General features: G+C 40.6%; 1 protein-coding gene across 9 annotated transcripts in view; it reads left to right on the forward strand.

The window, feature by feature from the left end:
• Positions 1 to 26,558, forward strand: part of Dgki (diacylglycerol kinase iota) — a 452,799-nt gene that overhangs the window by 325,478 nt on the left and 100,763 nt on the right. For all 9 annotated transcript variants that reach the window (XM_036180454.1, XM_036180458.1, XM_036180455.1 and 6 more), the window contains one exon: positions 25,428 to 25,507. In XM_036180454.1, the coding sequence (XP_036036347.1) occupies positions 25,428 to 25,507 (80 nt within the window). The remainder of the gene's footprint in view (positions 1 to 25,427; positions 25,508 to 26,558) is intronic.

A 26,558-nucleotide genomic window follows, 5' to 3' on the forward strand; every position in this document is an offset into this window, starting at 1 on the left:
CTCAGGAGTCTGATAAAAATACTAAACTGGAAACTATGATATATGCACAAAGAACCTGATGCAGACTGGTGCAGGCCCTGAGCATGCTGCCTTAGTCTCTGTGAGTTCATATGAGCTTTGCTTGTGTTGAGTTAGAGGGCCTGGTTTCCTTGGTGTCCCCCATCCCCTTGGCTCTTACACTCTTTCTGCCTCCTCTTCTGCAGGGTTTCCTGAGCCCTAAGGGGGATTTGTTGGAGACATCTCACTTTGTGAGTAATGTCTGGTTGTGGGTCTCTGTATTTGTTCCCATCTGCTGCAGGAGGAAGTTTTTCTGATGATCGCTGAGCAAGGCACTGATCCATGATATAGTTTAGCAAAATGTTATTAGTCATTTTATTGCCACTTTCTTTTTCTTTTTCTTTTCCTGTTTTTGTTTTTAGAATAGTAGTATCTGGTTTGATCCTGGGTCTCTGAGCTATCTAGGTTCTTGGTTACCCAATCAGTTACCCATATCTCCTGGAGTAAGCCTTAAGTCAAATCAGATAAGGGAGTCACTAAGTCTGAGCCACATTTAAAAAGAGAGAAAAAAAGATGGATGGATCCCTAGAGTGTTCATTGTTTCAATTTGCCGTGTTTGACTGTGGTTGAATTCAGTAAGCAAAACTGGCAGAGTAAGTCAATCATCATGCATTTATGCTTTTGACAACTTCATACTTGCATAGTTGTGTCCCACATACTGTCCTGGGCTTTGGCAGATAAGACTAAGACATCTCACAGTTCAGTGGAAACCATTCAATGTGATAGGGGATTTGCAGTTCAGATGGCACATCCAGAGAGGTTCTGTGTTCTTGTATCCCAGAAAAGTAATTGAAGAGAGACACATAATTGAGGCAGAGGCAGAGACAGTTTGTCAGGAGGTAGCACACTGCTAAGAGGTAGGAAGCAGGCTGAAGCAGAGAGGCTACGGCAATGCTCTCACCATACTCCGAAGTACAGGCTTTCTGGCTTACGTTTGTAGCCCTGGCTTTTCATGGTATACTTCCTCTATTATGAGTAGCTCCGCATACAATCCATGTATCTTGTATCTCATTGGCATCTTAAATTTCCACCAAGGGTATACATTTTAATATTATGAGACATAAGTTACTATCTGGAGTACCAGTGGCACCAGCTGGCTTAAGTCCCTCAGCCTGGGCATTTCCTGTTTTTTTTTCTTTCCCAACTCTTTCCCCCCATGCTAATTTCATAAGGCTTCATGAAAGGCTTTCAAGATGTCACCCTCTGACCTACCCTCCAGTATCTATATTGAGTTCTTACTGTAAGTAAAAATTGTTTGAAAAATGAAGCAGGCTGGGCAGTAGTGGCACATGCCTTAAATCCCAGCACTCGGGAGGCAGAGGCAGGCAGATCTCTGTGAGTTCAAGGCTAGCCTGGGCTACAAAGTGAGTTCCAGGAAAGGCGCAAAGCTACACAGAGAAACCCTGTCTCAAAAAACCAAAAAAGAAAAAGGAAAATGAAACAAAACAGAACTGTTCTGGGAATTGATTTTCTTTTTCTGTCTGCTTTAAGGAGTGGGTGAGCTATGGAAACCTATTTCCTGTCAAGCATCCTATAAATAATGAATGAAAGAGATAAATTACATTAGTACAAGAAAGAAAAGCAACTCTCACTTCAAGCCATGCGATTATGGTAATGGACTGATCTTTAGACTTCAGCTTCAATATCACCTGAATGAGTGATTGAGTATTTCTTATATAGAATATAATACAATCAAAGTCTAGAAATTGCATTAGACTTGAAAGTTTTTCCTCTGAGGTATTTTCTTGGTATATTTTCTAAGCTCCATAGAATATGAGTATTAACAAATTGTGTAAGTCTATTCTGTTTCGAGATTTTTCTAGAAGATATGTGGTATTTTTTCTGTCAACTTCTTTATCTAAATTTAGTTCCCCCCTCACTTAACACATGAGACAATAGAGCTGGTCAGTAAAGATTAGCTCTCATTTGATGAAGGTAGGCATTCAATTTGAAATCTGTCAGAGTTAAATGATTCCAGTGTTGGCTGTGAGTCACCGTCCATGCCTTCCCAGTGTGTTTATTTCCATGGCCACAAATGGCTATTTCTCCAGAGTTCTCCGGTCAGTTTCCTTTACTGCCATTATTTATCTTTGACTGTACATTCTATTCATTATTTGAGTTTAAAGTGAAATGTTGATATGAATACTATAGTTCAAGGCATATTGTGCTATTGCTTTGAGCTACGAAATACTTTTACTTTCCCACACATATCATGACATCTTAACTCTCTCATCTTTCGTGTATGTTAGGTAGTAGGCTCCTTAACCCCATCTCACATGGAAAGTATGATGTGTAGAAATCTTAAGGGAATTGTGGAGGAGGCCAACTTTCTGAATATTCTTCTAATCACTATGCTTTCAGTGTCTTCCATATGGTGTTCTGGATTTTCTTATAAAAAATATTTTGTAGAACAAGTTAAGATTTGCATGCTCAGGGCTCATGAGGCATTGGCAAAGTCCTTTTCACATTCAATCGACTTTATCTTAGCTTACTGTCCTTTGGTTTGTTGAAAACAATCCAAGTTTTATATCTTCAGCTCCAAATAAATCACCCACTCATGCATTTAACTTACCTTTATTGACTGCTTTTTATCCTTCAGCACTATATCAAGCGATGGCAGAGTGACTCAAAGTGCTCACCATTTTAGGGGGGAATAAATAATATGGCTCGGCAGACTGTACTAGAAAGGAAAGGAAAGCAGAGCAGTGATAGACCTCCTTCCACAAGTCGATCAATCACAAGGCAACTCTCTGAGGAGCTGACATTTCAGCAGAGTACCTATCCACAAAGAGAATGCAGATTTCTTGAGGTAAGAGTATCTATCCCCAGGCAGAAGGAATGAGATGTGGAAAAGGTTAGTGATGTAAATCCTCTTGGTATGTTTAATGAACAGCAAAGAAGTCTATATGGCTGTAGCCAGGTAGGTATAGAGAGTGATTTTAGATTTGTAAGAGAGAACTTGTAGTAGAATGGGAGAGAAAGTGTCCATGTTGTTTGGAACATGGCTGACCATCAGGTTTCAAGAGTGGCCATAGGGACACATGCAAAGGGACTATGACAGTGGAGGGGCAGAGTGTGAGCAATCAGGCATTCAGTTAACAGAGTTGAAGGGAAACACTGGGACTCTGGACATACTTTGGAAGCAGTGGTGGTAGACTGTAATAAACTGCTCTGCTAAGAATGAGCAGTGGTTGAAGATTGCCCCTGAGGACTTGTGAGGAGAAATGAAGAGGAACTAGCAAACAGCAGCCAATGAGCCAGAAAGTCAGCAGGCACTTGCTCTTTAAAAGTCAAGAGAAGAAAAAATTCTCATAAAGAGGGTAGCTACGAAATTCCCTCTAGGAGGCTGAAAAAGATGCATGCTAATAACTGATAATTGGATTTAGGTGGAGGGTGGATTGAAGTTACTTCACATGGAGATGTAAGTTGATGAAGGTGAGCAAGTACATTCATACGGAAATGGCAGCAAAGAAGTGCTCCAACCTTAATTGCTTTTCCCTCCCTCTTTCCTTCCTTCTTTCCTTCCTTCCTTCCTTCTTTCTTTTTTCCTTCCTTCCTCCCTTCTTCCCTCCCTCCTTTCCCTTCTTCCTCTTATTCCTCCTTTCTTGTTGTTGTCTTTAATTATCTTACATTATTATATTATGTTACAACAGGGAGGAGAATAAATGACTGGCATCTAGAATGGAGAATGAATGGAGGGATTTTCTCTACTTAGTAAGATAGTACAGCAGACAAGCATGCTGACGGGGCCCACCACTAAGAAGAACAGAATGCAAGAGTAATAGGGTTAGCTGCTGGGGCAGTGCCTTTGGGTGAGGGATGAATTGGACCTATTGCAATAATGGTGTAGGGAGGGCTGGAGCAGGCCCTCCAGAGAGGAATGAAGACATGTATTCTAGTGGATTGTTAGATTCCATACTAGGGATAAGTTCTGTTCAGATTAATTTAATATTTTCAATAAAATACAAAGTTTTGATGACAGATACAGTAATGGTTGGGGGGGGATCACTGTTCTGAAAGAGACAGGAAAGTTTGAAGTAGCCCTTCTGACAGCTGAGACAAGCTGGATGCAAATAGAATTGCTGTGCACCACTTTAGAAATGGATAGTTGAATTAACTGGCCAAAAGTGCCTAGAGCCTTATTCTATTAGCGGTTAGCAATGTAAAGTCCCAGACAAGACAACTGGTCCCAAACTGCTGCTAATGGTATTTGCTCCATCCTGCATTATTAATTAGGATGTAGTCTTTGGAAATAAGAGAAATCCTGGTGGTACACTCCTAAGCCCCATTCATACTAATCTCTCCCTTTCTACTGGCTTAATCTCGTATGACATTGTGTCACAAGATAATGGTGGACTTTTTCTGCTTAATACTAGTGTAGTGTATTTACTTGTTAGAGACACTATGACCAAGGCAACTTATAAAGGAAAGAATTTATTGGGGGGTTGCTTATAGTTTCAGAGGCTTAGAGTCTCTGACCATCGTGGCATGGAACATGGCAGGAACAGCAGGCCTGGTGTGGGAGCAGAAGTCAAGAGCTAACATGTTGAGGCAACAACCATGAGGAGGAGAGAGCACTAACTGGGGATGATGTGGGTCTTTAAAACCTCAGAGACCATCTCTAGTGACACTCCTCCACCAAGGCCCCATCTCCTAATCCTTCCCAAACAGTTCCACCAAGTGGGAACTAAGCATTCAAATTCATGTTATTATGAGAGCCATTCTTATTCAAACAAGCACACAAATTGACTGCTAGTGAATGGGAAGTTACATGGTAGTTGGTTTCTCTCTGAAAGCCTTCTTCTAAGATCCTAGTGTGAATTATTACTCTTCCGTTTATCATATTATTGTACAAGTTGTGCAATAGACACTATAGCTTTGTAGCCAATATATTTTATAATAAATAATAACACACACAACACTTATTCATTTGGTTCTTCCTACTTTTCAGAGGTCCACTGCTTACATTAGCCACATATGTCATTACAGAGACACTTGAAGCATTGTCTCTTACAGGGTCACCTTGTGGAGAAGGAAATTGAACTACATATTTTAGCTTTCTGGCCCCTTTTTGGTTCAATTTGTAGTACATACTCAGCTTCTTTCTGAACACATTTGTACATATTTAAAAATGTGCTATTCTAAGAGACTTGGGGGGTCACTATTTTTGTTCATAGATTGGGGCTCTCTGTGAAATGCAATCTGACAGAGTTTTGTATACAGGAGGTTAACTGGGTTAATGGTGTATTACCAAGAGGAAGCCACAGATGTCCAGGGCAAGGACCACATATTGGGCAGGGTGGGGAGCTGAGATATGATGAAGTAGTGGCAGAGGACTCCCATGGTGACCTTTGAATATGGAGCAGCCTGTAGACTTACCTCATAGGAGACCAGGGTCACTGCGTCTTGAATAGGCTCCTGTGTGGAAGGGACAAACCTTTAATAAAGCAACTTCCTTCCTGGAGGGAAACTCAGACATGAGCTATACCTAGAATTCCAGAGGCTCATGGGGCTGATCTGAGTGGGATACTTCATGTCTAGAAATACTATGCTGGCTGTCAGAGCAAGCTTGAAGTAATGGATGAAGGAACTATTCACATAACAGAATCCTTGAGTGTGTTCATCACTTATCAACTAGATAAAGTAGATATATTTAGAATTGTCTGTAACCTGGGGTTCAACTTACCTGAGAACTGGTCCCTAGATTTTCTCTGCGTTTTTAGATTTTTTTAATTAGCTTTCTTTATTTGTGGGTGAGTGGGTAGAGTTGGCATAAGGTGAGCATATGAAGGTCAGAGAACAACTTGCAGGAGTAAGTTCTCTCTTTTCCTCATGGAGGCTCAAGGGATGAAACTCAGGCTTGAAGATGGGTATGCATCATTATGCATTCAACCATCCTTCTGGCCAACTCTGTGAATTTTTAATCTCACCTGCTTACTACCTAGGAAAACAAGACAGCCATTACTTTCTTACAAATCCAAATTAGCCAAATAAAATAGAATATAAGTGAATGCTGACCTTATTTTGGATATTGCTTTTGGCATAAACTTTTGCCAAACCCAACGTTCATTATTTGTAATTTGAGGAATTACAACCTAAATTCAAGGCAGGCTAAATTCCAGCTGTGATTTCTACTCTCACACCATAGTCAGTAGATACGGCTTCAGTCAGTTTCTCAACATGATGGGTATTTCTTCTGGAGGCATCAAGTTAATCTGTAGTGACATTGAATTGAACAGAGCCAGGGACAGAAATGTATGTGATGCTCTGAAAATAAACTCTTTGCAGATTGACTCAAAACCACAAATTGGTGTGCCAGTTATGTGGCTCAAGCCCCGGGCCATATGTGGCTCAGCCCCCAGGTCCATCACAGTTCACAGTGGAAGGAAACACTCTTTCTTAGCATCTGATGATTCCAGCCATTCTACAGTCTCCCAGGAGCAGAATGAGAGGCCTCTGTAGGGTGTCAGCTGCCCTGTCCCACATCTCAACACAGCTCTTTGTTCATAATTTGTTTATTCTCTTTGCTTCCAAAAAGAGACTTGAGGCCTTGTTATTAATTTTCCACACATGTCCCATCAGTTCAGAAATTCAGAACTACATGACTAAGTCTCCAGCATCTACTTAGTAGTGATGACCTTGGCTGTCCCCACACAGGGTAATTGATGAGAAGTTGCTGAAATTGTGAAAATGATTTGGACCAGTGTGTCTGTGATCATCATTTTTGATGCATTTAAATTTTGGATACAGTTATGAATCATTATTTTAGGAACTTCATCTGAAGTTTCACATTTGTTTGCCTGACTTCAGCTCTGGCCTAATTATTTCCATGTCACAGTTAAGTAATTGTTGTCTCCCTCCCAAAACACTTGAGGGCTGGCAGTACAGTGTCAGTAATGGTTGTTCCATAGATCTAAGAATTTTGCAAATACAAATTTTTTTGATGGAGCACTTAGGAGAAAAACAACAACAACAAACAAACAAAAATAACTTACACCATATTCAAGTGCCCATTGTTCAAATTATTATGGACCTCACAGACAAAGGCTTTTTAATCAGATTTAATACTGGATATCTTCCTTTCTTTTCTGTCGCTGTGATAAAACACCCCAACAAAACTGCGGCGAGCCCTGACCAGCAGGGAATAACACCACGACTCGAGGATCCTTCTTCAATCACGGTTTATTGAAGCGCTGCTTGGTTAAGGGAGAGCTGAAGGTGAGGGGCCCCGACCACGGCAGTTGACGGGCTTTTTATGCAGGATGTGGGCGTGCTCTGCTGGCCTGATACACTAGGCGGATTGGGATTGGTGCATTGCTGTTACTGGGCGGAGTTGAACGGGAGAGCCGACTTGGTAAACAACCCAGGGCTCCGCCCTAGGAGGAAGTCAGCGCCATCTGAGCAGGAGAGCCGATGTGGTAAACAACCCAGGGCTCCGCCCTGGGAGGAAGTCGGGAAACCGGCTGTCACACAAAACGTCTTATGGAGAAAGGGCTTGTTTTAGCTCACAGGTCCTAGTTATGGTCCATCATTGTAAACAATCACAACAACAGCAATTTGGAGTCACATCCACAGTCAACAGTAGGCAGAGTGAATGTTTGTGCTCAGCTTGCTTTCTCCACTTTATAGAGTTGTGAAATCATGCTTAGGGAATGGTGGCACCCACAGTGAGTAGGCCTTCCCACTTGAGTTAAATTAATCAAGATAATACCTCACTGACACACCCAGAGAACCTTCTTCCATCTGACAACACCATCATACTGGATGTGAACTCCAAGGGATTACTGATCATTTTATTAAACTATAATTTTCATTGTGGTGGTAGGAATCCTTATTGACATAGGAGTCAATAAACCAAAAGTAGTGGTTTTGCGTTATGATGGTAGACTTCCATATTAAATTTGAAAATGCTGCTACTTTGTAACATTATTCAACCTGAACTCTTGATCTTTACTGTGTAAGAGAAGAAAGAGGCATTTGAGATTTATTGCTTGTAGTCTTTCCAGATTGCCACTGACAATATAGAAACCACATTTATCAGAAACAAGAGGGAAGACGAGAACAAATGTAAATAGTGCTCATCACTGGGCTTCAATTTGAATCTGTTCATCTTATTACTTCCTCACATCCATTTTTCCATGTATCTTGTGCAGTGTGACAATGATTTGGAAAGTGGAATATTAAAGTGTCTATTGGTGGCTAAGACCAGAGATGTCGCAGTGTGAGCTGTAGGTTAAGAGGTGTCCAGGGAGGTCGAGGACTCTCCTCCTCCTTCACCCAACTCGGATCTTGGCTCTACAGCCATCAGAATGGTTATTTCCCCATTTCTCTCTATAACTCAAGAGCTGTATGCTGATGTTTGGGGTATTATCAAACTGCCTTATACGTGGTCTTGCAATCCACGGTCCTTGATGTCTACTCGACTTTATGTAATTCTCTGTGCCGTTTTCGCTCTGATGCCTGTGGTACCCTCCTGCACCTTCTTCAGCACAGCTGGAGCTTGAAGCAGATGTGCTCCTCCAGCCATGCAAGCCGTTCCCGAGTGACCTTTGCTCCCCTATTTCTCACTACCCAATTAATTGGTCATGGAGATATTGTCAGTTTTCAATCTCCCTCTCTTATTTTCCTCCTTCTGTGTGTTTTGCTGTTCCCTCACCCCAGACATCACCCTGGGGTACTCATCTTGTACCATAAAATTACCTTTTGTGTTGTTGGCAATGATTTTTGTAAAATTCTGTCAAAGGCAAAGGTGGAGAACATTTTGAAGCCCTGGGGTAAGCTAGTAAAAAAAACATGCAGGATGTTGGTGGGAAGTTGGTCAGTGTGATAGCCCATCTATGTTTACTGAGGTTTGAATAGGTATAGCACCCATAGACTCATGTGTTTGAATGCTTGGCCCATAGGGAATGGCCCTAATTAGGGGGTATGACCTTGTTGGAGTAGGTGTGGCTTTGTTGGAGGAAATGTGGCACTGTGAAGGAGGACTTTGAGGTCTTGTGAACTCAAATCTGATCAGTGTAACATGGTTGCTTCTGTGTGATCCACTGCCTGTGGATCAAGATGTAGAACTCTCACCTCCTTCTCCAGCACCATGTCTGCCTGGATGGTGCCATGATGATAACGGACTTAACCTTTGAAACTATAAGCCATTCCCAATGAAATGTTTTCCTTTATAAGTTTTGCCATAGTTATGGTGTCTCTTCACAGCAGTGGAAGTCCTGACTAAGACACTGGTTGTATCTTATTGCCAGTAATGGAAGTTCTTCCTACTAGTAGATTACGAGGTAAGAGCTCTCTCTTTCATGCTGGTCACATCTCAATGGTGTTCAGGAACATTCAAATCTCCCTTTTCCTTTTTTAATTGCTAGGTTATAAATGGGTAAGAAAGGCTCACATTTCAGTGTGTCAGGGAAAGACATTACCATTGTAAGTTTGCTTATGTAAATGCTCTACAGAATAAGAGTTCAGAGGACACTGGCTGAAGTTTAGTCAACCTGGGAACATTAATGTTGTCATCGTTAGCATAGATCTGAAACTTTTATCTCCTGTTAAAAACCTGTTGACATCCACTCATCCTTGTTTGTTTGCTTCTGGTATTTGTTTTTTTTTTTTTTTATTGGTGTGTGTGTGTGTGTGTGTGTGTGTGTGTGTGTGTGTGTGTATGCATGGTGTGTGTGTGAATATGTGTATATGTATTTGTGTGTGTGCATTGTATGTGTGAATATGTATATATGTATTTTATGTGTGTGTATGCATTATGTGTGTGAAATAGGTGTATACGTATTTGTGTGTGTGAATATGTGTATATGTATTTTATATGTGTATGTGTGTGTGTATGCATTGTGTGTGTGTATATGTGTGTGTGTGCATGCCACATGTATATGGAGGCTGGAGGACACCTTTCTGAGTCAGTTCTCTTTCAGCATGATGGTCCTGAGGACCCAGCTCAGCCAATAGGCTTATAGTGACAAGCTTTTCCTGCTGAGTCATCTTACTAGCCCCGTTTATTTTCTGAGACAGATTTCTTGCTATGTAGAGCAGGTTTGCCTAGAACTTAGACGTATAGCCCATGCTGGCCTTGTACTCATGCATGGCCTCCTGCCTCAGTCTCCCCATTTTTTTTTTTTTGAGAACAAAATCTTGGCTTCACAGTATAACATAGTGTGCTGGATAGTTTTTTGTCAACTTAACACAAGCTAAAGTCATCTGAAGGGAGTGAACTTTAATTAAGAAAATGTCTGAATAAGGTCTGGCTGTAGGCAAGCCTGTGGCAAATTTTCCTAATTAGTGACTGATCAGGGAGGGCCCAGCCCATGGTGGATGGGGCCATGCTTGGGCTGTTGGCCTTGGGTTCTATAAGAAAGCAGGCTAAGCAAGCCATGGGGAGCAAAGCAGTAAGCAGCTCTGCTCTATGGCCTCTGTATCAGCTCCTGCCTCCAGGTTCCTTCCCTGCTTGAGTTCCTGTCCTGACTTCCTCCAGTGATGAACAGAAATGTGGAAGTGTAAGCCTTATAAGCCATTTCCTCCCCAACTTGCTTTTTGGTCATGGTGTTTCATCACAGCAAATGTAACCCTAACTAAGACAAACGGCGACGTCTTTGAGCTCATCTCTACTCTAGTTGTCTGTGCAGGCTGCCCTTCCTAATTTCTGACCCTGAGCTCCTTCCCAGGCATTGCTATCTCACAGTACAGGGATGGCCCAGGACTACAATTTCCTTTGTCTAAAATTCTTCCACTTACTGAAATCTCATGTTTGTCACTAGAGGGAGCATTTGCTGCGAAAGTCTGTCTAGTTCTGGGTAATGTGTAGCTTCTTAGAATGCTAAACATACTTTAATATTTGTCCATAGGAATTCCCATCATAAAGCTGTCAATAGTAGGATGTTTTATATACAAAGCCCTTCCCAAGGTCCACTGACACCTTCAAGGCAGGTATTGTACCTTACTCAAGACTAAAGGTCAAACTCCTGGCTTATATTACAGTTGTCTCTCATGTCGGAAAGTGCTTTAAGCCTGTTTTCTGAAGTGGTTCACTGAATGATTTAAAGGCCTGAAAATACTTCTGCACAGTCCCATGTGTATAGAATGTGTCCGCCAAATTAAAAGTAAAGGAAATACAGAAGTTGCTACTAAAAATTACAAATGCTAAAATAATTTAGGGAGATTTAAAAATGTAAGTTCCATGTTCCCAGAAATACTTTCTCAGGTAGAATGCTATTGTGATAAAAAGCAGAATTCAGTATAATTTGAAACCTAGATTTGTGGAGAGCCAGCTACTTTCCAGAAAACATGCCTTAGAAAACTTACCTTCTAACAAAGTTCAACAAAATCTACAAAGCTTGCTGTTATCTTGTGACTGACATGTTAAATTAACTATAGGCAGGGCCTGCTTTAGCTTAAACTACAGAATTTAAATTTTAATCATAAGACACAGAGGTTGTGAAATCGTTCACAGGCCCCAGATGTAGCAGGACAAGGCAAGGCACACTGTTCATAGGGTGCCTGGATCCCTTTTGTATGTTAATCTGCTTATTAGTGGTCCTTGCTAGTTCCAGGTAAGCAATGGGCTGCTAATGATGTCAAGTTATAGTAAATGTATCCATGGCTCAAGGTTGGGGAAAACTGAAATACCACCAATTGATTCTGTCTCATTATTATCAGATGTCAGGTAAGAATCCAGTCCCTGGAAACCTTGGCACATTTCAAGCTAATGAGAAAAAGTGGAGAGATTCCACATGTCTCCTTCTGTCCTCTCTCAAGCTTTTCTGCCTTGCCTCCATCCCTGCCTTTCTTTCTTGGCTTCTTTTTTCAGTCCCTAATTCCTCTCCGCCCCACTTGGACTTCTTAAGTGTTAATGCTGTGGCTGAGTCAGAAAGGAACACACATTTATCAGTCTGTTATCTGTTATCAGCAAAGTACCTGCCCACAGCAAACTCAGAGCATTTCCCATGCTTAAAAAGTTAGGAGAGCTTTTCAAAGCAAATTTAAGTTTATACAAAATTTGAGTGGAGAGTAGAGAGTTTTTTATACCTCCCTCCTTTATACCTACTCCTTCTCAAATCCCTATCCCTACCCCTGTTACTAACATCTACCTGTGTGGTACCCCAGAAACTGCTCTTGGGCACCACGTGTCTCTGTGAGTGTATCATGGCATGAGTTCATGACCATACTGTCCCATGCAATATGTCCATTACTCTGAAAGTATGCGTGGTTGTACCATGTTTGTCTTTCTTCACCTCAGCATATGTCTACCACTAGACACCCAACCCCAACGTCTTTTAGACTGTCCTATAATTTATTCCTTGATCACTTTGTACAAGTACATATAACATATTCTGGTCACATTCCTCTCCCACCTTCCCTTATCCTCCACTCATTCAACTTCCCATCCCTTTCTTCAACCAAGACCTCCACAATTACGTAGTTGTGTTTTGTCTTTTATTTTTATTTTGTGAACTATTTGGACTTAACTGGGGCCACCCATGTAGGCACGGCTGTGGAGCCATTCATTGGTGAACTGGTAATTCAACAGTGGCTCCATCACTGGCTCCTTCTCTTCCAGTAGTGCCTAACACCACTAGCTCTTCTGGGCAGGGCTTGGCTGGGCCCCATCAGCCCTTTCCACATCTATGACAGAATGTTTAGGGATTTAGTCTTGACTTTATACAAGCAGTCAGAGTTCATGAGCTCATGAGTGCCGTGGGCAGATTGTGCCCATAATACAATATTTCATAGCTGTTATCCCCATTATCTATCTCTTTTGTCTCTATAATTTTACTGGTTAATAAGATATTATATAGTTGGAACCATATAGTAGGCAGTCTTTCAGATTCATGTCTGTCATTTAGCAGCATGTATTTAAAATTCTAATATGGCTTTGATTTCTTCAGAGCTCATTTCATTGTGTAGACATACAACTATTGATTTATCTATTTCCCTACTGAAGAATACCATGGTTGCATCCACATTTTGGAAATTATTTTCTAAATGATGCTATAAACATTCATGCGTACATTTTTATATGGACAGAATTTTCAGCTTATTTCATTGCAAAGGAATGCATGCTAAGACTATATTTAACTTTGTATGATAAAATATATGAAATATGGTAAAGCACCTCAGGGAGGGCTGGGACCTCATGATCCTCACCCCGAGCCATGGAATGTTGGAGAGCTCAGTCTTGTGTAGGTAGTGATAGTTGCTGTGTGTTCATGATTTCAAGGCCATGCCATATCTAAAAGGCAACATTTCATAGTATTCCTTCACATCCTCAGACTCTTGCAGTCTTTCAACTTCCTCTTCCTTATTGGTCCATGGTCTTGGGAGGGATGATGTCTTAGTTTGGGTTTCTATTGCTGGGAAGAGACACCATGACCATGGCAACTCTTATAAAGGAAAAACACTTAATTGGGTGGCTTACAATTTTGGAGGTTGAGTCCATGATCATCATGGTGTGACATGGTGGCATGCAGGCAGCAGAAGCTGAGAGTCCTTACATCTTGATTCACAGGCAGCAGGAAGTGGTCTGTCCCATTGGGTATGGCTTGAGCATATGAGATCTCAAAGCCCACCTCCACAGTGACACACTTCCTCAAACAAGACTACACATACTTCAACAAGGCCACACCTCCTAATAATGCTATTCCCTTTGGGGGTCAGTTTCTTTCAAACCAGCTTGGAGGATTTAAATGCTCTGTTTATTGATGAATGCCCAATGGTCACTTATTCTCAGCACTTCGACCAGTTACAAGTTTCTGCATCAACAGTTGCTCAGTCCACCAACTGGTAGATGAATGTATAATAAAAACATGGTTCATATGCAGTGACATTCTATTCAACACTAAAGAAAAAATATGAAATCTTCAATAAAATTGATAGAACTGGAAAATATCCCACTGAGGAGGCCATCTGAGATCAGAAAGACAAAGACTGTATGTTCTCTCTCCTATAAAGATCCTAGCTTCAAATTTATGTTTACTGTGTCTAAGTTGGAGTGAATATCTGTAGAGCCCAGGAAGCAAGAAAGGAGCCATTATAAAGTTGTTCTTATTGTTGAATTTTAAGAGATCTATGCTTTGAGGGTGCTATTCTTTTGTCAGGTGTGTGCTTAGCAAAGACCCGTTCCCAGTCTATGCCTTGTCTTTTCATTTTTCTAATAATGTCTTCACAGAGCTGTTCTCATATTGGTGGAGTTATATTTTCTTTCATGTACCACAATTTTGATATTGTGTGTAAAGTATCATTGCCGGTTCAAGCTTACCTAGCTTTTCCTCTGTGTCAATTTCTAATTTGAAAGGCATAGTTTTTCTTTGTTACTGCTGCATATTAGTTGTTAAAAATGTAGGAAATACTTGACAAAACCCTGTTGTTTGACAGTAAGTCTAACATTGGATGATTAAGGAAATGTCGGTTTTATAAAATGTCTGCATTGTGCTCACAGGAAGCACCTTGATTCTATGTTTAGTATCTGTATTTTGATGGTTTACTCTGTTGTTCAGTGTTTCCTAGTTCATGACCTTTTATCTCCATGATTATATTTACCAGGCTCTTTAGAAACTGGTCTTTTGTTTTACTTCCCTTTGCCTTGACAAAATAACCCTGAGAAAAAGTTTCAGTTTAGTTTAGCTTGTAGTCCCAGGTTCCAGTTGGTCATTGTGGGGAAGTCACACTAGCAGGAACTTCAGACAGCCAGTCAGGTCACATGCTCAGTCAAGAGCAGATAGAGAATGAATGCATGAATGCCCACACTCAGCTTGATTTCTCCTCTTACAAAGTCCAGGGCCCAGCCCCAGCGAATGTGCTGCTCACATTTACTCTGAGTCTCCCTACTTCAATTAACATATGTGTCACAATCCCTCCCAGATAGATGCTCAGACAAATCTAATCTATACAGTGTGTCATTGAGCCTCTCCTCCCAGGTGATTCTAGATCATGTCACTTGACAATCACCCATCATGGTGACAACCTTTTGAAAAGCCTGGGCGACCTCTGTAGTCTTCATCTGTGTACTTTATCTGGGTGACTTTGCAGTTACTTATGGTAACTGCAAACCCCATGCAGTTTCTGAGAAGCTTTTCCCTAAGGAGTCACATGTTCTTCCCAGGATCCCTTTGAAGATAGTTGCTTGTTCTCGGAATAAGCTGCAATTTCATCCTACAGGTGGTATACCGTAATAGCAGAAGTGTCAGATTAGTCAATCCTGTTTTTATTTCAAACATTGTAATACCTTTACTTCCACACTGATACCTTGTTGAACATATTGCAATACCTTGCAGAGAATGAATTAACAGCCATGGGTTTCTTCCATTTTATTAATCCCATTATTAGTTTCAGGTAGGCTGGGTATCAGAGGCAGCTCTTTCTTGCTCTGTCCCCAAGGGCCATTGCTTAGATGGCAGGGCTGCCTGCTGCGGGTCCCTCTTGTTCTTATCAATTTGGTACATTATTTTATTTCTTTTAGATGAACTTTGGTGATGCCCTTTATCTGTTATCAAAGGTCTCACATATGGTCTGCTGAAATTTGCTTAGACTATTTATCAGTGGCCAGAATATGCTGATAATAGAATTAGGAGAAAAGCCTGATAACTCTAGTAAGTCTGAAGGGAGAATATGGGATGGATTTGCTATCTGTAAGTGTTTTGCAGGCACTACTTAATCTTTATGGTAATGTGGAGGTGGACATCATGATCTCATTTATTACATTGGACTGTCAGGCTTTGCAGAAGCATGAAGGGCAAGCTAAGTTCACTGGGTCTATAATTATCATTGTTTTCTTAATATTTGCCAATGATAATTCAGCATCAGAATGGTATGTGAAACCTATCACAGCACCACTATCAAATGGATAACAGCTATACACAAATGTTTAATAAAAATTCATTTTAAAATCTCTCAGGGAAACACTTTGAATATCTTGCCTATTTGAAGTATACTTTCCAAACCTCAAGGGGGAGTGTGGGATTTGATTCCTGTTTAGAGTATGTTAACTTTCAATCAGCTTTTCAGTTCCATGTTAGAAATTCAAATGTAAGGATTATAATAGCAAACCAACTCATGTGATTGTCTATCACAAATCTGATTAAAGTCCACTGTACTCTTACTGTGTCTGTGGCCTTCAAAATCGTTAGCAACTGCTTGCAATTTATAGTTGCATTTCTTTATAAAGACAACCACGTTCACTTAAGTTCCATGAACACTGAATTCTAGAGAGGGCTATCTAGTCATAGCAAGCTTCCTGCATGGCCTGTGAACCACCTAGAACGTGGTCTGTTGGAAATCAGGCAGCTTTGGAAGGGACTCTACATGTGCCGAGTATGTTCCTGCAGAAACATGTGGCTTTACTCATACCTTTTGCACTCCCTGGTCCTGCTCTTCTGTACAGCCTTGGAATTGTGATTGGCCCTGCCTACTCATGGCTTTCCCTGTGAAGCTTGCTAGAGGACAGATCAGGCCATCATTGGCCACTCCGTCCCACATTTCTGCCTTCACTCTCCTGAGCTCAGTATTAAAGTTGATGAGATTCTGTCTCTCAAAGCACGCTGTACTTATATATGACTTCTGTACTTACACCTTGTTGAACATACAGCTTCAACAAGTCGGTGGCTACTAGGAATAAAAGGCGTATGGTATGGGCACTGCCTTGCTCTGCTTGGAAGTTGTACCATTGAGGGTGTGCTGCCTAATCTTTCTGAGAATGATGTTCTCCACTTCTCAGCACTGTAGCAGAGAAAATAACGAAGTAAATAGCTATTTTGATGTTAATAAAAGTTATTGCTATCTTTTTCTTCCTTTGCTCTTCCTCCCCACTCCTCTCTGTATCTCCTGTTCCTCCTCCTCCTAGCATGTGACCTTTCCTATCAGCATCTGTTAATTCAGTTTTGCCCTATCCACCCAGAGACTCATGGACACCGTCTCATGTCATGTTACAGATCAAAGCCCTGATAACATGACTCCAGAGAACATTCCTTTAATACAGCACACGTTATGTCATGCTTCCAGAGTGCATGTTCAGAGAAAGTCTCTTCTGGCCTGGTTGGCCTTGCTAGAGGGGGAGAAAGATTTACTCCTCTAGGACAATGAATGACATCAGGTAACTAGCATCCCCCCCAGCACTATCTTTCTCTGAACAGGTAGACTTGGGCTCACAGCACTGTGGCTGGGTGGAGGGATGTGCCTAGGTTAGCCCAGCTTTCGGGGACGCACAGAGCTTACATGAGCAATAACCGTAGGTTCCTATCCATTGTGAATTCTCATGGGCTTTCTCAGCATACCCCCAAGTTATACCAGAACAACAATGCACTCAGAGACACTGAGAAAGGGCAGCATACAAGCAATGATTTTTTTGTTTGTTTCTTCAACCAAATAATTCATTAACTTGAAAATTTTATTTGATTGTTTTTTGCATCGTATCTCTTGATATTGGAAAATAGTTTTCAAGTTTCCTTAAAACTCCAAACACCTTCTCTTATAACCTTTACCAACTTTGGTTTTCACTAGTGTGAGCAATTCAATCCGTTCGGCAGGTGTTGAGGCTACTTCTATTCCTTGGTCCTGTTTGTGGATATATATATATATATATTAGAAATCATACTTGACATGTTTGATTTTAGTGCCTGAAAACTGTAGAAGTTTCTTGTTGATAAAAGAGTTATTCTTGTAGATTGGTTGCTGCAGGATTAGCATTTACTGAGAATGACTAGTGCTAATGTATGCATCATTTGGCATAAATTTGAATAATGAGTTCAAGTACTCCTAACTTCAAGTATAGAAGAAAAAAATTAATTAGTATTTCCCGTTGGCATTTTATTTCAAACATTAAATCCAGAGCATGCACACGTGAAATGGGTGATGTATTTCTCAGCTTACTAATTTAATCACATTCCAGATCATGAGAGATTTAAATGAGTAGCAACATGGAAAGGGTTAATGGAGTTTGGGTGAAGCCTGAGAAGAGGCCAGGGCAGGACTCATTTGGTAGAACTATGGAATTGGTGGCATAATTTTCTCAGAATTGAGGGTCACCAGTTAACTGCACAGTTTCTTCCCAGTTTCCAGACCTGAATTTGTCAAAGCTCTGCCTTTGCCTGGAGGCTCTTTTGCTGGTTTATACCTGGCTCACTTCTCTACAAGTCCTTACACATATGGATATTAGTGCGGATTCATGGGAGAAACAGAACCTTCAGGGCACATAAGCTACTTGAGGGATTTATTATGAGATGGGACTAGCTTGTGCGATTATGTGGGACAGGCTCCACCCTATGTCACCTGCAAGCCAGAGATAGGAACTAGAGGTTTACCTCCCCTCTTGAAGCCCACAGCCCAAGAGCTGGTGTGGAAGCAGTACTACTGCTGAGGTAAAGTCTGTAGTCCAAAGACCAGGAAACTAAGGTGGCCAGAGAAGAGGTACATCCCAGTTTAGAGAGAAAGGAGAGAGGAAGGAGAGGAGAAGAGAAGAAGGGAGGGGGAAGGAGATAATGGGAGGGGAGGGGGAAGGAGAGAAGGGGAGGGGAGAGGGAAGGAGGGGAAAGGAGAGGAGGGAAGTGGAGAAGAGAGGATGCTCTTTTGTTTTCTGGTACTCCAAAGATTAGATGATGCTCATTACACTGGTAAAAGTGGATCTTATTTATTTAGTCAACTGATAATACTGTTCATCTTTTCTGGGCACTCTCACAGCCAGAAAGGGCATTACCACTTATATGGGCATCCTTTAACTCAATCTAACTTGCATACATAATGTGCCATAATGCTATATATGTAAAATGGAAAGGTTTCAAGATTAATTCTAAATTAGAAATGTATCTGTCACATACAGTTTTATTTTTGTTGTTGTTGTTATTGGGTTTTGTTTTGTTTTTGCAGAACATGTACACCTTCCTGCCCTTTCTATCAGGATAACTATTGTGCTGGGTTTTGTAATGTCATTCTCTTGATGCATACATCTCTAAATCAGATAATGGCTGGGTCAGCAAACTGAATCCTCTTTCTACAACAAACAATGCAATGAATTTTAGAATGCTTCCAGGGCTGCTACAAAGACTCTCTGGTCATTATCTGGCTTTGACTTCCAAAAGAGTGCATAAGGTCTGTTCTGAGAGGATTTAGGGGGTATTGTGATAAATAAGTCTGGGAAGCATTTGGCAGGTGCTGGGATTGCTTCCACTATTTAATGGAAGTGCTGTTAGGAAGAGAGAGTCTTTGCAATTTTTCTGATTTATTGTGATCTAACTCTTGTTCTCAGGAGTGGATTAAGGAAGAGCACATCTGGGAACAATAATGTTTTTATTTCATGTGTATATTTACACACACAGATGTGCACACACACAAACAGTTGAACAAACATACACTTGCACATCTAGCTAGTTTACGGTTTCCTACAACCTGTCACTAGTTTGAAAGCTAGCTCTATAAGCGATATGACAGTCTTAGTGATGATCATTTTGTGCAAATCTGTCTCTGTATATTCTCTTGTCCTGGGATTTTGGAGCCAATGCCAGGAGATTCCCTTTGCTCACATCCTTTGACCTTGGAGTTCCCATTTCTTCCATCTCATGCATGTTTTATCCTGTCACAAAACTCAACTTTTATTGGGGTAAATAATCCAGTAGCTTCTCACTAAAGGGCATTCATTCTTTATCCATGCTTGGGCTTGTTTAATGGTGTAGATTATGCAGCAACGTCTTGTAGGTTAGTCCAACTTGTGACCTGGGCATGCAGCCAGAGACAGCCATAAAAATGCAGAGCAACACTAAGTCACAAGTTTGCTTGAAAATTATGAGGTTGTTTTCATTTGGTTTGTGACTGGATTGTACTGTTCCTGAGCGTGAACTCTGTAGATAGCTGTGTTCTGCTGCAGTGTCGACAGTTAGACAGGACTTTGCCAGCTGCTGCTTTGCTGCTTCCCCTAGTAGTATTTACCTCTGTGAAATTAAAAACATCCTGATTGCACATCTTTTGTATATGATTTGATGTTTCCTCTCCTGAAGGACATACAACCTCTGTCCTTAGTGTTCTTGCTTTAAAATTATTGTATTAGTTGCTGTGGTGGTTTAACTGGGAATGGTCCCCATATGCTTGGCCTATAGGGAGTGGCACTATTAGGAGGTGTGGCCTTGTTGGAGGAAGTGTGTCACTGTGGGGACAGGCATTGAGGTCTCCTATGCTCAAGCCACTCCCAGTGTGGTATACAGTCTCCTTCTGCTGTCTGTGGATCACGATGTAGACCTCTCAGCTCCTTCTCCAGCACCATGTCTACTTGCGTGCTGCCATGTCCTGTCACAATGATAATCAACTAAACCTCAGAAACTGCAAGCCAGCCCCAGTGAGATGTTTTCATTTACAAGAGTTGCCATGGTCATAGATAGTGTCTCTTCACAACAATATAAAACCTAACTGGGACAGTTACCGCCTTTTTTTTTTTTTTTCCCAACTTGACACAAGCTAGAAAAGGAACCTCAGTTGAGAAAATGCCTCAGTTAGATTGCCTTTGTGAAAGTTTGTAGGTCATTTTTTTTTTTTTTTTTATTAATGATTGACGTGAGATAGGGTGGCGCCAAAGCCCGCAGGGCAAGCCATGGTGAACAAATCAGGAGGAAGCATTTCTCCATGGTACTGCTTCAGGATGCCTCCAGGTTCCTGCCTTGAGCTCCTGCTCTGACTTCCTTTGATGACTGACTGTAATCTTCTGGGAGAAACAAATCCTTTCCCCAACTTGATTTTTTTTTTTTTTAATTTTGGCAATAAAAGTCAAAGTAAGATGCTACTTTCTGTTGCTGTGATAAAACACCATGACCGAGGAAACTGAAGGGAGAGTTGGTTTTAGCTCACAGTTCCGGAGGGATAAACATTGTGGTGGAGAAGTGTAACACAAATAGCAGGCATGGTAGGAACAGGGATTGATGAGCTCACCTCCTAATCACAGCACAAAACAGAGTTGACTGGAGGTAGCCCAAGGCCTTTCATCTCAGAGCTCATCTCCAGTGGGTGTGGAACTATCCTTTGGGTCCTATTGGGCTCTCCCAGAATGCACGAGTAGCTAACAGTTCAGCAGGGAGGGACAGGGCCACATGAGTCCCTCACCAGTCTGTGATTGCTGTTGACAAGCTCAGTTTGTGAAGGCCCAGGATAGGCCACCTCAGGGTCTGTAAGATTACTGTAAGATTACAATCTCTGGGTCAGACCCTGAAGACTACATTTGACCGCCTTTCCCTCCTTCTGCTCTTATATGCCCTCTGCTCCGTCTTTAGTCATGTTCCCTGAGCCTTAGAGGGGTTGTTATAATTGTCCTGTTTAGCGCTGAGCTTTCAGCCATCACTTGGTCTAGGGACCTTGGTTAGTCATGATTCTCTGCACTCCCCACTGTATAAGGCAAAGAGAAGCTTCTCTGATCATGACAGAGAATAGCATTTGTCTGTAGGTGTAAACAGAAGCCCTCAATGCCCGTATTTTCACAGTGGAGTGTCTTAATCTTAGTGCTGTGCTGGATGCTTTGTGGAGCTTTTCAGTTTGGAAACCAATTGTTTAGTCTCTGACAATTCCCTTATTTTCTCATGATCTTTAGATTTTTCACACTTTGATGTTGGATTTCTTAGTCTTCTACTTTCCTGTCATGTTTTCCATACACACACACACACACACACACACACACACACACACACACACACACACACACACACATCATCACTTTTATCTCAACTCTATCTCCTGGCCTTTTGACTGAGATCTATATTTTTATTCCAGGAAGTTTTAATTTTCAAAATATTTTGTATGTTTGGTTGTTTTCTGTGTGGGACCTTGTCCCCTCAAACTCTTCATCTTCTTCAAACATGATCAGATCATACTTCAATGTCACAGATGGACCCATTTTCTCAAAACTTTGCAATCATTTTACATATAATATTTTTAGAGCTCACTTTGCATTTTATTTCATCTTTTATTTTACTCTCTAGCTTCTAGGTTAGACAGATGTCCCAGTTTTCTGATAATTTTCCACATTTCTGCTCATTGTTCAACAAGAGAGACAAGGCTGGAGAGAGGGCTCAGTGGCTAAGAACACTTACTGTTTTTATAGAGGATCTGGGTTTGGTTTCCAGTGCATACTTTGGGTAGCCTACAACTTCAGCTCCAGGGCATCCAATGACCTTTGTTTGCCTCTGCAAGCACCCACATTCATGTATACATACTTGTGCAAAGACATACAACCCTATACATAATTAAAATAAAAATTAATATATCTTTTAAAAAAAACTATAAGCAAGAGATGTACAGCTGACCAGGAGTGCTAAGATTCTTGGTAAATGTTTTGGACTTAAAGCTTTTTTATATGAACTAGGCAAATTGATCCTTGAGAATTCCAAATCAGTGCTCCCATTAGGTTCACATGAGGAGAGCCCTGGCTTCAGCATGCCCTGCTGTGGCCTTTTCAGTTTAGCTCTGCTTCCTGGATTATGTCAGTGCTGAGGGAAAGGCTTCACTTATTACTGCTTCCCTTGACTAGGCTTTAGGGTCTCGCAGTTCTAGGTAGCCCTAAGCCTGTTCTTTGGATGCTTACAGGCCTCTTCCTCTGATCTAGTCTTGAAGGGACAGTACTTAGTGTGGATGAAAGCAAGCCCTGGTACAGGGAACTGTTTGTGTGAGCTCTGGAGAATCCTAAAGAGTGTTCTGGTTTATCCACATGTTGAAGGCCTAGTTTTCTGAATAGAGCATGTGGTGGAAAGAGAAGAGGTCTCTGATTTTGGGTCTCTGACACCCTGCTTTGTTCCAGTACTCCAGAATTCTGATTCTGACACCTCCTTCAGACATCAGGAAAGGTCTATTTGCAAAGCAGGAAAGTGTACCCTATTCTTACAATTTTGGAACTGCATGTTAAAACTATGACTATAGGGGTATATGAAATTCAAGTGTGATGTTCCTGCTTTGGACCTTAACAAGTGCTGGGACTGGGCCTGCCACCATGTAAACACATCCCCCCATGGGTTTATCAGATTTCAAAGGAGTCTTTCTTCACACCAAGTCTGTAGATCCCTTAATGCCAGATTTTGGCAAGCCCCATGAGGGGATGAAGTTCCGGGTCACTGTACTCTGCAAATGTCCAGTTATTACCCATTTTCTAGATAGTAACTGTGCCTAACATGAGGGAGTACTAGGGATCTAGTTATCTAACACGTAGTGTTTCAACTTCAGCCACCCTATTCCACTCAGTGTCTGACATTCCTGGTGGTGCTTAGCACAAGCCCTTGGAGGAGGCTCCCTTTCCTTCTCCTCTTTTTCTTTCCCCTCCCCTTCCCTCTCCTTTTTCAGAGAGAATTCTAAACTTCTTGGAGTTGAGAGGGTTTTAGATTTGATGGTGTGCATACTGTGATTTCGTCATGACATAACCCTTTAGATAGGGTCTCTTGATATAGAGAAAATCCTTTCATAATATGCTGAAAGTTTGGAGGCCCAAAGCATTCACAGGTGTTTAATTTGAATTAGCTTCAGATAAAGCCAAAGGCAAGAATGAAAGTTTTCAAATGCCCAGGAGGCAGTAGAAGTTTCGTTTTTCATATGTCCTGTTTACCTCTGTTCTACAAGCTTCCATCCAAACTTGAAGTTCTTTCTGTTTTCTACTCCGCTTTTAGTTCTCTTTGATATTCTTTCAAAAAATTATTAGGAAATTTAATTTACATAATGAAAACTAATGAAAGACAACAAGATGAAAATAAGAATTAAACTCAGAGGATACAGTTAAATGCATGGAAATATACAAAAAAATAAAAATTCTTTCATCAGGAAATTTTCTAATAATTAAATTGCAGTAACTTATCAACACTTTATTTAGAATCTGAAAATCATGGTTGATTAGATTAGATCCAACCATGTATGAGAAATCTTCAATTCCATGATGTGTTCAGCTGGAATTCCTGTTTAAATTTACCTCCAGATGCATTTGTCTCCTGTGAGTGATGATGGAGGATATGCCATGGGATTCCATCTTTGCATATTTCTGCATATTTTCACTGCTTTGTATCTATCTTACACTTTTACGGATAGACTCTGGTGGACCCTGGCTCAGTCACTAACCTTTGCTCCACTTCTCGTTTCTGTGTTCTCTTGATAATACATCTTTTTATCTTAAAATTACATTTTTACTATAGTCAGTAACATTTTTGAGGAAAGAGAAGTTTGCTAAATCTGTCATTTTATTCAAGAAGGCAGCTTTCCCTTTTACTTTTGCTTAGTTAGAAACTGTCATACTTAGTATTTATTTATTACTATATATTTATTTATTTATTATTTATTAATTTATTCCTTTACTACTTTGAGAGTTACTAAAGACATTTTTATATGTTTAAATGTATATTATCTTGTTTTTAAATTTTTATAGCTCCAAACTTTATAATTCTGTTTGTTTGCTGTTAAGCTTTAAAACTAAATTTAATCCATGAAAGACTTTAAAACAGTGAGCACCACAGTCATATAGTTAATTTCTACTTTCTTGCTGATGGATTTGACACATTTGTGTTAAGTCATGGATCTAATATTGCAATTGTACTTTAAGATAAGAAATGTGGACTTTTTTTTGTTTGGGGAAGGGGAATATTTTTTCAATATTTCAGAAATCACCATGTTTATATTTGAAGTAGGAAGGTCTGCCCATTAGAACCAGTGTAACATCTTGTTTCCTAAACAGAATATCTAAGAGAGTAGATAATTAGGCTTCTCCTTAACACTACCCAAGGTCTTGATGGTACCACAGTTAATGCTGAATCGCTTTAAAATCACTTTAGTTTATGACTACTTATCTTCAAGGATCCTTTCTTTCTATGTCCTCCTGCTTACTCCCTCCTCCTTCAATTTTAGGTATTTAATTCTGCTGTTACCCGTCAGGCAGCACAGTATTTGAATAGCTTCCATTTTAGAAACAGCAAGCTATTGCAGATGTGCCAAAAGATGAAGCTAGTGTGTTTAGGAGGGGAAAGGGTGAGTGTCCAGAATCCTGAATGATTAATTACTTCCTCAAGCTATGCCTTCATGCTATCCGTTGCAAATGTGGGGCATTTATTATCAGCTGGCAGTGAGCAGCTGCCTCATTCTCTAGTCCTATTGTTACTGTGATATTAGACAGTATATTTCATATCAGGCCCATGGAGGTAAAAGCCAGGTGGTGGGGAAACATGAGTCAAGCAGGGCAAATATATGACACCTGCTGGGAATGAGAAGAAGCTCCCAGAGACCACCGAGGGGGTTTATAGAGCGTATACTTACTTCTGTTCATGCTTGTATCCAGATTTCCATAATGTCTATAAGATTCTTTCTACCCATGAAAAACACATTTAAGTCAGTCTAAAAACCAGATATGTTATTTTAGGTTTTCTTTTCTCCTTCTCCCTCAGCCATCCCTCTGGGTATTCTAGTTGTTCGTGGAGACTGTGACTTGGAGACTTGCCGTATGTACATAGACCGCCTACAGGAGGTGAGTTGATTTATCTTGTTATTAATTCTCTTTAGATTTCCCCTTCAATAAGAAACTACCAACTCTGTACAAATATGTGTATATGCATGTGTGTGTGTGTTTTTCTAAAATGACACATGTGATGAGGAAGTGGCATTGTGGCCTTGTCTGTTGAGTGTATATCCTCCCAACTCTACCAATGGTTCCCTCTGCCAGTTGCTGTGAGAGGCCCTGATGATTAACTACAGATATTGATCCCAGGTGTATTCAATAGCTATCATCTAGCTTGGAAATACTGCCTTCTTGCCAGGCTACACAGCTCTATACTGATAATTATTCAAAATTTCAGAAGAGCTAATAAATAGCAAAAGAACATAGAGATTTGAGGCTACTTGATGTTTTAAGTCTAGCACAGACTTCTGTCAGAGACAGATAGATTTTGTTTTTTAAATGAAACTTCTTCCACAGGAAAAAGAAACTTATCCATGGAAATATATCAGAACCAAATGGATAATTTGTTGACCCATAATTTTTCCCTTAGTCTGGTCTTGCCACTGAAAAACAGGAAGGAATCAGTCTCATAGATGACCTTCTCATGAGTTTAACCCGAGCCAGCAAAGTCAAGAGACCCAAACTCATCATTACACTTATTGTTGGTTGTTTCAGCAAGACTGTGTATATGTAGGTACGTCAGGTAGGGGTGGGTAGCTATCTCCATCCCAGAAGTGCTAGAAGCATAAACATTTCTCTCCATCATTGCTTCCAGATGAAGGACTCCCATTCTCATTAGATTATCTTTCCTCAAATTGTGCTAATTGAAATAGTTGTATTTTAAAACCAATAGGTGATTTGAAATATTCTCCTAGAGGAATAACTCTGTTCCATTCAATACATAATGACAAAATAAAGACTAAATGAATTATAAATAAAGCTAATATATAGTTTTTAAATCCTGCTAACTTGTGGTCACTTATTTTTGAACATTATATTTCCTTAGAAAGGAATTTGGATAGGAAGCACATGCTGATGTTTTTAAAAATTAATTTCATTTTTAAAAATTCTTATGGGTATA

This window comes from Onychomys torridus, chromosome 3, assembly GCF_903995425.1.
Source record: "Onychomys torridus chromosome 3, mOncTor1.1, whole genome shotgun sequence".
NCBI lineage: Eukaryota > Metazoa > Chordata > Mammalia > Rodentia > Cricetidae > Onychomys > Onychomys torridus.